Raw genomic sequence first — 13,684 nt, 5'->3', positions numbered from 1 at the left:
CAGGAAGTTTTGTGTGCAAGCTATAGCTAGCTTTGTTATTCTGCAGAAGAATTGCGTACTCATAGGGAAGATTAATAAAAACCTCATAGAATCATTTGAGTTGGAAGGGACCCTTAAAGGTCACCTAATCCAACTACCCTGTAATGAACGGGGACATCTACAGCTAGATCAGGGTGCTCAGAGCCCCATCCAGCCTGACTTTGAGTGTCTCCCTAGACAGAGCATCCACCACCTGTCTGGGCACCTGTTCCCATAGGAACTAGCTTTGCACTGAATAGCAGTCTGCACAATCATGCAGAGGAGGGTTAGGTACTCTCAGGATTGAAGACAAAGCTTCTTTTAGGATTTGCAGTCGTCTCAGCAAGACCTAAACCACTGATTCGGCAGCTCTTCCCTCACAGCTCAAATGGGTTTCGTTAGGTTGTGCACTTTATGCTGGTATTTAGGCTCGATTTGTGTGAGCAGAACCTGTTTCCAGTCTGGCTTATCTGCTGCTGCAGCTAGAGCATATGCTTACTTCCCAAATGGCCCAAGGCAAGAAAAAATCAGGCTTCTTTTTTAATGATACTCCCAAGACTGCACTGTAAAGCCTGAGCTCAGATGCAGAGATGACAATTTTTTCTTGTTTTGCCATAAATGCAGCAATCCTTTTTTTTTTTCTTTTGCATAGCTGGACATTTCACACACAAGATATTGCAGTTAAATGCCAGCACTAAGCTGACATTTCCTTTCCCTGAGATTTGGAGGCACACTTCTGCAGAACCATCCCTGTAGAGACTCCTGATTTGCAATGAGAGGAGAATTCACATTCAGTGTATGGCATCTGTCTTTACTGTTAATTGAAATAACTTGTTTTTACAAAAAAATCTTTCCTTTAAGACTACCAGGCCCTGAATTTCTGTATCAACACAGAAAGTAAAGTATTTACTATGCAGCTGCATGCTAAGTATTGTGCTTACATATGTAGTAGGTTCAGTGCACGTGGCTCCTCTTTCCCTCCAGAGTTGTAAAAGGGGATGGGTCACTACCTTCTGGTCCCAGGTGATCTGAATTGGTTAGTGCTCTCTTAAACCCATCAGTCATGATACATCTAGTATTGTCATGAAATACCTATGCAATAGTAGGGACCAGCTTTGTCACGCTTAACATGAAAAACAGATGATTTTTACTCACATAAACTGTGAGACAACACCCATGTTTTCTGGTCTATTGCATCTGGTAAAAATCTGGTTCAGATGGCAGGAGGTACCATCTTGTGTTCATCCATGGTTATTGGTTTTGCAATAGCACGCTGAAATTTTGACATTTGAGATAGGGGATGTCAAGTCCAATTGCACAAGTTCTTGTCAGGGGAAACAAAATCACAGAATGATTGAGGTTGGAAGGGACTTCGGGAGCCATCTGATCCAACCCCTGCTCAAGCAGAAACTCCCAGAGCAGGTTTCCCAGGACTATGTTCAGGTGGCTTTTGAAGATCTCCAGGAAACTCCACAATCTTTCTGGCCATCTCTTATTCCTTGTGTGCCCCATTACAATTTCAGGTCTTGCTTATCCTTGCAAGCCACTGGTATGCAGCAGCTTTATTACTTTATAAGTGTTGTAACACTCTCTTTTCTAATCAGTGACATCTCTCTCCCCCCTCCCGCACCATCTCATTAAATGCACATATTTTGGGATTGAACAGGTACCTGTGGTGGCAATCATGACAACGGGTGGTGGAACCAGAGCTCTGACAGCCATGTACGCTCATCTTCTGAGTGTGCAGGAACTGAATGTCTTGGACTGTGTCTCATATGTCACCGGTCTATCTGGCACAACGTGGTAAGGCCAAGATAAACACAGTTTTCATTGGAGTTTGCCAGGAATGATTTCAATAAGTGACTCAAAGAGTTAGAGTGATGAGCTGTTAGTTGGAGCCTCATTTAAATATCTATTGCTTACTACCTGCAAAACCAGAAGCCATCATTGTTCATAGCTTTTTTCACCAGTGCTGTTAAGGGCTTTCCTTTTCTACTGTGGCTTTTTCTCATTTCCTTCAGTAGGTATTTGTTAGCATCTGGAACTAATGCAATCCTGCTTAAATATGTGGGTGATACTGCCTACGTATGTGCTTTGTCATGTAAATCAAGACGTCATACAAAAACCTCCACAATTTCCTAAAACTCAGCTTGAGATTTCACACTTTTTCTCATGTTTCTTTCTTCTTTAGGACCATGGCAAACTTGTATGAAGATCCTGACTGGTCGCAGAAGAATCTTAAGAAAACACTTGATGATGTCCGAAGGCACGTGCTTAAAAATAAGTTCTTGGCTTGTTTTGCCCCTGACCGTCTGAAATACTACTTGAAAGAGTTATGCCAAAGGAAACAGGAAGGACATCAGATAAGTTTCACAGATCTGTGGGGACTCATCATTGAATCTATGTTCCGTGACAAGGTATAACAGGAGCTCTTTTCAGATTTGCATATTTAATGGATACAGTAGGGAGGGCAGAAGTAAATCAGAGTGGCTGAGGTTGGAGGTTATCTGGTCCAACACCTCTGCCTGAGCAGTCAGCTATGGAGCAGGTTGCCCAGGATTGTGTCCGGTCAAGTTCTGAATACCTGCATAGGTGGAGACTTCGCAACCGCTTTGGGCAACCTGTTCCACTGGTTGACCGCACTTAGAGAAAAGTGGCAGAAGGTTGGTTGGTTGATTTTCATATAAATGCCTAAATCACATGCTTTGTCAGTATCATTTTTTTGTGTTTGCTGACTGTATTATACAGACACTAATATCACACCTGGAACAGATAGCATAGGAGTAAAGAGAAATAATAGAAAACTTCTAGTATGAACAACTTTAAAGTGAATGAATATAAATATTTTAGTGAAAATCCTACTGTTCTTTTCAAAAAGAGCTACACAGTGTGAAAAGGCAAAGTAAAATCACAGCTCCCTCTCAAGCCTTGGCACCACTCCCAAACCATCCTCTACCTTTCTTAACCATGTAAGACGCTCCACAGCAGAAGCATAAAGGGACAAGCCATGCTGAATATTAACTCTGTCTGGGCCTTGGTGTAGACCTAAAGAAAAGAGGATTTTCTGAGATGCAAAAAACAGAGATTACTCTTTCTGAATGAAATATTTCATGCCAAACGTGTTTTTCAAATATTTCCAGACTTTTTTTTTTTAAGATGATGTGAGTAACAACATTTTCTTCTGGCCTCTGAAATCTCAGATTTTTTTTTTGATCGTATGAACTTAGACCATCTGTATCATGAGGACTGTTTGTGTGCTGAAGTGCTGAGGCAGAGGAGAGTCAGAGAGAGGAGCATCTCCCTACATTAAACCAGTGGGGAACATCCTAGTCAGTCTGGTATGCCCAGGTTTAGGTGAAGTGAGAAGGTCTTTGTGTCATCTGACTGTCCTCAGCTATTCTCTTTCTTCAAAACAGGAGGACTCCCAGAAGCTCACAGATCAGCAGCAGGCACTAAACCGTGGTCAGAATCCCCTTCCCATCTACCTCTCTCTCAATGTGAAGGATAAAATCAGTGACCAGGATTTTAGAGGTAATCATACTCCTGAACTGCATTTATCTTTTAATCCAATAAGGGGTCCATTTAGGATAAATCAATTAAATGCACAAATCCCCTAAGGGGCCAATTCACCTAGAAGTAGATATTTAATAGTCAAATCTTTGAAGTCCTTAGTATATGAATGATGAAGAACGTTATCCTGAAATTACCTGCTCAGCAAGTCTGTAGAAAGCGCCACAAAACCTGAAGTTTGCAGACACGTGTAGATGTAAGGAGGGAATTCATGCTTTATGTTCAACACTGTGAAATATAGAGTGAATAAAATAACTGTCTGCTGTAACTATGTTAGCTCAGAACCACTCTGCCTTAAATTGGCTAATATCTTATGTTTTATTCAACTAATTTGAGCCTCTGCTGCTGTGATTACTCTGTTGTGTGCTTTTCTTTTCAGAATGGGTGGAATTCACTCCTTATGAGGTAGGATTCCTGAAATATGGCGCCTACATTCGTGCAGAAAATTTTGGTAGTGAGTTCTTCATGGGTCATCTGATGAAGAAAATCCCAGAATCCAGAATCTGCTTTTTGGAAGGTAATTTGTTGACCTTGGGAAATGTAATTTAATATAATCCATCCTAGATAAACCCCTCTTCTGAAATGAATCAGTTACTAAATTTTTATCTGCCAGAAGAATTTGTTAAAATGTTAGAATTAATAAAAGGTCACCATCTGCAGGACTCTTTCTCTGAAACTTTATTGAACAGATTTATTTGATTTCATATATGATTATGCTTACTAACATGTGGCCTTTGTAATATTTACATACCTTTGCCAGCAACAAAAGTTTTGTAACACCATATGTAATTTAAATTATCAATCCCTGTTTAGCCCAAGACTCTACAATAAAGCCTTTTCTCTATGATGTTACTGCTGCAGCAAACACTCATCAGTCCTCTAGGATAACACTTCCATTTTGGATTGTAAACAGATCCTAGTAGTTACCTTTTTTTTCCAACTTGCAAAAGAACAATCAAATCAGTAAGAAATGTTTTGGGTTTTTTTTCCCCTTTGCGAAAGCAATCTCTTGCCTTATTGTTCTTCTGACTTCCACCAATTGCATAAAGGAAGTTTCAGGGGTGTTTGGAGAAGTTAAGATTTTTTGCCTGTGTGGAGATTTCACTACAGCTCATGGGGAGGCGCAAGAAAGCAGTTTGATGCCAGAACCTCCTCTTTCCTGCAGTTGTCAGAGTGCCCAGATCTCTTCTGTGGCCAGAAATGTCAGCAGGTCACCAGTCCCCTTCTCATACCTCTCTCCTTGGCACTCTCCACTTTTTTAGAGCAATGCTGGGACATTTCTGTCTCTGTTCCCTGCCACTGACCCAGAGTCCCCTCATTCAGCGTTTCTTACTCCAGTGACACAGTTATTCCAAAGGTTTTCTGCAAATGAAGCAAACTGCTTTGCGCGTCAGTCCCCAAACAGAGCAGGGACTGACTGTGTAGGCCCTGCAGCTCCTTCCTGCACAGCAGAGCCTGTTCTGCCCAAAGGGTCAAGGCCATGGCCGAGCTGCCCAGCTGCAGCCTTTTCCACTCTTCACTCAATTTCTCCCAAAAATGCCAGGTTTAGTTCCGCAGTTAGGAGAGTACAGAAAGGCACTGCTGCAAACACAGTACATCCAACCACACCAGGGAGTGGTGTTTTCTTGCCCTGAAAGATTGCAGATAGGTGGCAGTCTGGGTTGCTCCTTTTTTTTTTTTTTAACCATTTAACGTACGTTAGTAGATGGAAGAACTGAAAAATACAGTCCAGATATACCCAGAGGACAAATAAAAAAGATTTATGCTCTTACGTTTCCTATTCCCAGAAGTCTTAAGTCAGCCTCTTCATTCTGAGGGAGATTAGTGTGTGAATCTTGAATATTTTCTGGCAGTCCTGTGTGGCAATTGTGTACCTGTAACAGGACTATGCACCAATAAATAAAGCCTTTAGAATTACAAATACTGAGAACTTGAGAACAGGATACATTAAGGACAGCTGGAAAATACTAAATTTTGTTGCTATTTGCAACATAAAAATGTGTATTTTAGTAGATGCATCGAAAATACTGCCAGCTCTGCTCGTATGTACTGATAAATCAAATTATTTACATACATTGTGGATTCATATACTGATTCATAAAGGTAGTCCCTTTTATTTCCCAATAAAATATTGTAATGATTAAAGTTTGCTGGAGAATAAAGAAAATAATGGAGGTCATTGTGAATGAAAATGCTTCCAGGTCTTTACTCTTTTCTTTCTGCCAAATATATCCTATACCACAGGGATCTGGAGCAGTGTATTTTCCCTGAATCTTTTGGATGCTTGGTACATTTCTGTTCATTCAGAAGACTTCTGGCACAAGTGGACCCGAGACAAAATTACTGACATAGGTGAGTTATGTTTATACCATAATGTTTTTCTTTTTCTTTTTTTCTCTCACTGAATTTTTCAAAGCAATTTCAGAATTCCTTCTTTTGGACTTTCTGTAATCAACATGGAAACCAGGAGAAAACTCATGCCATGCATTACAGTATAATGATTGTTATACTCATGTGAGGAAAAGAATCCACAAGATTTGTCACAGGAAAAAAAAAAAAAAAAGAGTATGGTCCTCATATGGGCCAGATTCAAGGCACAAGGGTAAAACTGGAGAAAAATGTCGCTGTATAGAAGGAGTGACTGGAGGCCTCCCCTGGTGATCCACATGCTTCCAGTTCCAAGAGAAGAACTTTGACTATGCATGAAGCTCCATCGAAAGAAAAGAAAGAGCACCATCCTTACCTCTCCGGAGACTGCGAAACACAAACTCAAGTACTATTGCAGGTCCTTCCAAATTAATCATAAGGACGAGATTTGCAAAACCCGCCAAGTTAACACCCGTAGGATAGGATTTCAAGAGGAAACATACAACACAGACATACTACAAACTAAAAAATGAAAAAGAAGAGAAATGTAGCAAAAAGGATGACTTATCTTCTTGTATTTGCAGGGGTTTAGTTTCTGATGATTAAAATAAGGAGCTCGCTAGTAAGGAATGATTGTGTAAGCCCGTTTTTTTTCATAGTGGTGAGATTATCTGTAACATGAAGTAGCAAAGGAAGACAGGGCAAGCGCAGGATGTTGTATTGGGTAAAATCAAAGTAAAACAAAAGAATATTTAGTAGAAGAGATGGATTCATACACAATGAAGTACAGTACAAGCCAGGCTTTTACAACTGTCAGCTAAGAAGAAATGAATTTTTCACAGCTTAGATGAAAACTGTGATATCTGTGGTAAGAAAAAGAGCAAGAAGTCAGTTTTTCCAAACATGTTAAAACAAATTATGACTGTGTAGATTGACCTCAACAGTGCTACCACATAAAAGAACTGTTAACCTTTCCTATACAGATGATGAAACCCTGTTCCCTAAAAGACCAAATGAGCTGGAAACTCGAGTGGTTTGTCCCACCGACAGCTTTTCAGACATTTTCCGAGATGTCGTCACATTACGTCCAGCAGCTTCAGAAATCCCTAACTTCCTAAAAGGCCTCCAGATGAACAACAACTACATGGAGAGCGGGTTTTCTAAATGGAAAGGTATGGTAATAGCATCCCGCTTTTAGGTATAGTTTAAACCATCCTTTTAAAAAGTATGCAATGCTGAATGGGTTGTCAAGCTGACTGCCTTTTAACTGCAGTTAAAAGGAAACTGTTGCCAAAAAGTGAAATTACGCAGTAGGAGGAGCTTCAAAAGTAAGTTCCTAAGAAATTCCCAAAGCCTAGCAACTGATCAATCGGTGTACACCTACTGGTGTGCCAGCCAGCCTGCCCACACTCTTGTGGCAGGGGATTAATGCCATCATACGGTGTCTCTTGCCTGGGTAGTACACGAGGTGTGAGATGAAGCCCTGTTTCATCTTACCTTCTCACTTGTAAGAAAGATAGAACGTTCATAACAGTGTTCCCTGTTGCACCAGGTGGGAGCTTGTACTCAATCTGCATCAGATCTTCCATGTTCTGCAAGGAGCTATGGCTGCCTACCTTAATATCTTTGTGCTTGTTCTCACAGCATGCCCAGCACTGAACACATTCAATCTTTGTTCTGTTGAGACAGTGAGGTGCAATTTTAATTTGTCCCCTATTAAAAAAAAAATTGGCCTGATCAGAGTTGCACACGAAACCAGGGCATGGAATTAACACTGTTTTCCTGAACCACAAGTTAACATCTCAGAGGAAAGGAAAAGAAACTGCAAAGTAAATAGTGGAAAGAGGAAGCCAGATAAGGAACCCAGAAATGACTGAGCTGTAGCTATCAACTACACAGGTAGTCCTGAAACCACCCAAAAGGCTGAATTCTCCTTGTTTTTTATTAACTGACTTTCCTCAACATACCAGTGCATCTCTTGTACCGAGCACCTCCCCTGAAAAATAAATCCTTCTTTTCTAGACTGTGAGCTTGACTCTCAGCCCAACCACTTGACAGGAGCAGCAGACTACCTCATCTTGATTGATACTGCATTTGTCTTTGCTACCAGTTACCCACCACTCATGAGACCAGAAAGGAAAGTGGATGTCATTTTGCATTTCAACTACAGTTCAGGCTCCCAGACAGGGGTGAGTATTATTCATTCCTCTTTACCAGTCTCTCTTCTTCATCGCTCAGCTTCCAGAATGGCCAACCCCCTACTCATAGAACCACTTTTTTCAGTATTTAGGCAGCAATAAGAAACAAACAGTTTACCAGGGTCACATGCATTCATTGAGCAGTACGCTGTTATCAGTAAAGTAAGCATTTAGTAAACTGATTCTGCCTGTTTTTTGTGTAAATGTGTTTTAGTTGGTATGAAGGCAGTTAAATATAACTGTATGGGTTCTACATCTGTTTAAAAACTTAGTTGTGATGCCTTAATGCCAAGACTCTGAAGAGCCACATGTGATTCAGACCACATGCTACCTTGCCTTTCTGAGCTGGGCTCCACTGGCCATCTACAACACCATAATTGGGTACATGTCATAATCTGTCAGAACTTGGCCCTAACCCCACAAGCCTTCCCTGTGAAACTGAGATTTGGTCAAATTCAAAGTGTCCCTGCTATGTTCTGATGCTGTATTTTGTTTTGTTTTCATATGATGGCAAACCAGCCTCTGAAAGAAGCCTCTAAGTACTTTGCAAAACAAGGAATTCCTTTCCCTAAGGAGGTGCCAGATGATCAGGAAACTCCGCATCTGAAGGAATGCTACATTGTTGGTGAAAAGGAGAGCCCAGAAACCCCTATTGTGATATTCTTCCCTCTTGTAAATGACACCTTCAGGGAATACAAAGCACCTGGTAAGTTTACAGTCACCCACCACATTGTCAGAGGCAGCAGCCTTCTACTTTGTCTTTTTTACTGTACAGTATCTGTTATTCAGACCACCCGCTAAACACTTGTAGACTCAAATTCCCTTTGCTTATATCTGAACCATATCAGAGAGAGGAAAATACACAAATTTTCCTCAAAAGTAGAGCAGCAGGTGGGAACAGCCTTGAACAAAAATGCCCTTCTTCAGAATTTGTTTATTTTGGCTTGTCATAGGTAGGTTCTGGAGTTAAACAACAAAAAGTATAGTCTGTTTATCTGCAATGGCAGAAATCAGCAGGGCTATTTCCTCTCATACCTCTCCTCCTTTCCTCTTATGGAATGCTCTTGGGAATCTGAAGGATTTCATTGTTTTAAAATCATTTCCAAGCTTGCAGTTAACGCAGATAACCTTGAAAACAAAAGTGTGAACTGGTGAAGTGATGAAAATTTTAGCCTAGACACACAAACAGTTTCTGTGCACTTCAGTGGGTCCTACTTTAAAACCTTAAAGAATTTAAAGAGCAATATTGCCAGTCACTTCAAAACAGACAAATCTTGACAGAGCTCCATTCTGCCCCTGTTGGTGCCACAAGTCTCGGTTACTGCTTCTGATGCAAACTAGAATGCCTAACTCATGGGATGAGATCACTTTTTTAATCACTTCAAAGCCCCACAGTATACTGAAAACCAAAAGTCCTGAGGTGGTATGTGGTACATGAAATGTAATAACAAAACATCCAGAAACTGCTGCCCCAATTGTATTCTTTTTTGTTTGTTAGAAAACCAAGGGGTCTGTGAGAGTGATGTGGAAGGAAAAAAACATGGTTGAGACCCCATACCAGGAGAGCAGGATGGCACACAGCAGTGTCTCCCCTCCTTCAGGTCTCTTGTCAAGGTGGGGACCCTCAGCAGTTCATTAGCAGTCAAAGGCATAAACTGGAGCCTGGGAATTGAGCAGTGTCGTGTCTGCAACAGGAGCTAAATCAAAAATCCTCTTGGTATGAGCATCTGGAACCAATGGTCAGGTCCAAGCTGAGATCAGCTCTTGTCTGAGTCACGGACGATATATGAAGGCACTAAAATAAAATAAGAGATGCATACTTGACATCTTCAGTAGCATGAATTTGCTGAGATTTGTGATTTCAGGATAAGCCTTGGGTGTTTTTTTCCCAGTACCAACACTCTGTGGAGGTTCCTATAAACGTCTGCTCTCTGATAGCCTGGAAATCAAGTTCTGAATTAGCTTTCTACCGCTAAATGAATTAAATAAGCTAATTGAATTTGTCTTCAGATCATCACATATGATGGATCTAATATTTCCAGAGATTACACCTGTGGGACTACCTGCCTGATTATTTTCCCTGGGTCTATGATGTATGTGTTAATTATGCTGGGATAATGAGTCAGGCTTGAAAGGTTCTGTCAGCATCTTGGCCAAATCTCAGGAAACATTAAGTGCAGCATAGCAGCTGACATTACATAAAGCTTGTAGTTTTCATAGCAGCAGGTAGCTTGATGAAATTACAGAAAATATTTATGCCATCTGCTGCCGGGCTATTTTCAGATCGTGGCTCTGTGAATTCTCTAAGTTTAGACAAGAGAATCTCATTTTTAAGGTCTGTTTTCTGTATCTTTTAAAAATTCTTCCCAGCATGCAACCGATAATGCAGAGCCAAGGGAGAGAGCTAAGGTTGCCGAGAAGGCAGCTCTGCATTTGGAAAGCTTGAATCACTGAGATGTTTGGATTTTCAGCAGTCTATTCTGGAGATATAGCAGTGAGGGACATAATATATGGAGGCAGGGCCAGAAGAAACAGAAACTGGCAATGGTATCAGAAGCCCATTGCCTGGAAAGAAACCGTGCTGCAGTGAAGCCCTGGCTGTGGTTACCTGCTTTGGGAGAAGGGGAAGAAAGAGGGAAAGAATAATTCATTTGCCACCTTAGCTGGAAATGGAAGGTGCTGCAATGTCCAGGACAAGGCAACAAGGTGAGGGCTGGGGAGCAACAGCACCGAGGGTGGCCTGGGGACCCAGCTGCCACCTCACCTCAGCAGTAAAATATCCCAGAAATAAAACACCTTTGGAGGGAAATCTTTGGGCTGTGATCAACTATGTGTGCATGCCTGAGAGGTGCCTGACCCTAATGGCTGTTCTGCTGATTAACCAAGTCCCTGTTTGTCCCTTAGGGGTGAGACGTAGTCCCTCAGAGATGGCAGAGGGTGATGTTGATGTGGCCAATAGCTGTGGTCCATACTACATAAACAACCTGAGTTATTCAGAGGAAGATTTTGACAAACTGGTGAACTTAAGCTACTACAACGTCCAGAATAATAAAGACTTGATTCTTCAGGCCTTGCGTGCAGCGGTGGAGCGGAAAAAGCAGCAAAAGAAACAGCAACCACTGCAAAAACCACCACCCCCTGGTGGTGATGGCATGGGTGTGCCCAACAGAGTGGCGTCCCAGCATCTGCCCAACTGCTCAGCAGTAGAGAAAATGAAATAAAGCATCCACAAGCACTGCTAGTGGAAAAAGAAAAGAAGAAAGGAACTTGCCTATGTAGCGAAAAGCCGAAGAATGCTAAAAAGACTTTGTTTGTCATCGGAAGTACTGCAGACTGTCTGTCAGTGAAGGGCATAAACACGAAAAGCCGAGCTCTTCCTTAATGAATTAATGTGCTTCCCTTGCTGACAAGCCCCAGAGCAGGGCTAGGTGCAATGCGCTGTGCTCCTGCTTGCAGGAGTAACCCTTCAGGGCAAGGCTGCATTCTGCAGACAAGAGGGCACAAGGAAGCTGGCACTGGCTGCTGGTTTTCTCCTGTGCTATAAAAAGAGAGGAGCATAAGTCCAGAAACGCAACAGAGAACAAAATCAATTGTTTCTAAATCAAAACCTGTTTGTGAGCTAAGGAGTCTTCATGTGAATGTAAATAAATATTAAACTTTTAGAAGAAAGCACTTTTTTTCAAGTCAGAGTTACGGGAAATAAATATTTTTTGCAGCAGTTATACGTTATATGAATTTCTTCTAGGAGCTTCTTCCTCTACTAGCAAGCCAATTTGAAAACAAGATGCAGACTTACTTCATAGCTACTGAAAATATTCTGAGGAAGCAATGCAACTTGCTCCAGACCTGGGTGTGAAGTGCCCCAGGAGCCTGACACTGTTTGAGTTTAAGATTCTGTTTAAGGCTCTTCTCTATGAGAACTGTTTTACACTAATTTATTTTGTTAAATCACATCTAAGAGTTAGTGATACATATTGAAGGCTTAAAACTTTAAAGATTTTTAAGACCATTACATTTGAAAAGAAAAGAGAAACAGGCGCAGCAGCTCTAAGGTTCTTAATATCACTCATTCGAATGTGACTTTTTATCCTTTTGCTGAGTAGTCCAGCAGAAGTTAGCAGACCATTAACTTTCAGCTTTCTTTGTGACTTTGGTCATGGCATTAATGTGGATTCTCTCATATGAGCAGTCTATTTTCCTGATGCAGATACAGCAGGTTTCATAGTACTTCATTGGAGCCTCACTGGAACTCTGTAAAATGTTGGGCACTGCCATGGGAAGTGAGAATCGGGCTCTCCTGGAGATTAGAGAAGGACATTCTTCTGTGTGGACAATCTGGGAGCTTAAAGTTATCTGCAGAAGAAAACACTAGCCATTTACAACATTCATCTATAATATGCAGGAATAGATTAGAGATGAATACATAGAGACCAGCAAGAGAAAGAGAAGAGCAGTTAATTTGATTATTGAGTGAAACAGATTAAAGCATCTCTGATGCTCAGTCTGGAGAAGAGGATGCTCAGAAAAGGCCTTATCACTCTCTACAACTGCCTGAAAGGAGGTTGTGGTGAGGCTGGGGGTTGGCCTCTTCTCCCAGGTGACAGCGAAAAGATGAGAGAAAATGGCCCTGAGTTGCACCATGGGAAGTTTAGATTGGATATTAGGAAGAATTTCTTCTCAGAAAGAGAGGTTGAGGCATTGGAACCAGCTGCCCAGGGAGGTGGTGGAGTCACCGTCCCTGGAGGTGTTCAAGAACCGTATGGATGTGGCACTGAGGGACAGGGTCAGTGGGCATGGTGGAGATGGGCTGATGGTTGGACTAGATGACGATAATGATTCTTATTCTATGATGGCTGGATGAGAGGTAGAGGTTTCTAATTGCTGAAGCACTGTACTGCTTTGTGTTCAATGCTGAACTTAGTTTGCGTGCTGTGGTTTGACAGGTGGAACCCCAGTCTTTGGTTATTCTTTTTCTAAAGTAAGTTTAACTTCTATTCAATGTTATTGACGTTCATCCACAGGCCTGCAGGCTCTCAGTATGTTTCCCACAGGCTTCTCTGCCCATCAGTTCTCCTGTAGTATGTTTCAGCAAGAGTCTGTGGGCCTGAAATGGAAGCCTTACAAATCCCTTTGCTCTCAAGGTTGGCGCTCTCCTCCCAGGTGGAACACAGGGATGTAAACCTTATGTTTACCACTGAGGTCAGCATGTGCTCACCTCCTGGAGCACGCTGTGGAGCCTGCACAGCTCCTGTGTGCCAGGGGTTACATCCCATGGAAACCAGAGGGTGAGGCATGTGCTGGTGCTCCTCGCAGTACGAGGCTGGATGCAGCCAGAGGGCACGGCCAGGCCTGGGAAACTGGAAGTGCTCCCAGTTACCCACATACGGTTGGAGCTTTATTGTCTGAAGGGCAAACTGTCCCGCTGACAGCAGGAAGCATGTAGGCAGGAAGTCTGATGACAAGCAGAGCTAGGTGTGTGAGAGCAAGCGCTGCCCTGCCCTTCCTGCTGCGTTCCAGCCGCCACAAAGGGG

At 42.0% G+C, this 13,684-nt stretch overlaps 1 protein-coding gene across 1 annotated transcript in view; it reads left to right on the top strand.

Annotated features, from left to right (window-relative positions):
- LOC110401665 (cytosolic phospholipase A2 epsilon-like) overlaps positions 1-11,838 on the top strand; it is a 40,715-nt gene extending 28,877 nt beyond the window's left edge. The window contains exons 15-23 of the mRNA XM_021403016.1: positions 1,685-1,821; positions 2,210-2,435; positions 3,435-3,549; positions 3,968-4,105; positions 5,833-5,940; positions 6,939-7,127; positions 7,978-8,144; positions 8,673-8,859; positions 11,058-11,838. Of these exons, the coding sequence (XP_021258691.1) occupies positions 1,685-1,821; positions 2,210-2,435; positions 3,435-3,549; positions 3,968-4,105; positions 5,833-5,940; positions 6,939-7,127; positions 7,978-8,144; positions 8,673-8,859; positions 11,058-11,374 (1,584 nt within the window). The 3' untranslated portion in view covers positions 11,375-11,838. The remainder of the gene's footprint in view (positions 1-1,684; positions 1,822-2,209; positions 2,436-3,434; positions 3,550-3,967; positions 4,106-5,832; positions 5,941-6,938; positions 7,128-7,977; positions 8,145-8,672; positions 8,860-11,057) is intronic.

Source organism: Numida meleagris, chromosome 6 (genome assembly GCF_002078875.1).
Source record: "Numida meleagris isolate 19003 breed g44 Domestic line chromosome 6, NumMel1.0, whole genome shotgun sequence".
In the NCBI taxonomy this organism is placed as follows: Eukaryota; Metazoa; Chordata; class Aves; order Galliformes; family Numididae; genus Numida; species Numida meleagris.
This window is presented reverse-complemented; position numbering and strand designations above follow the sequence as displayed.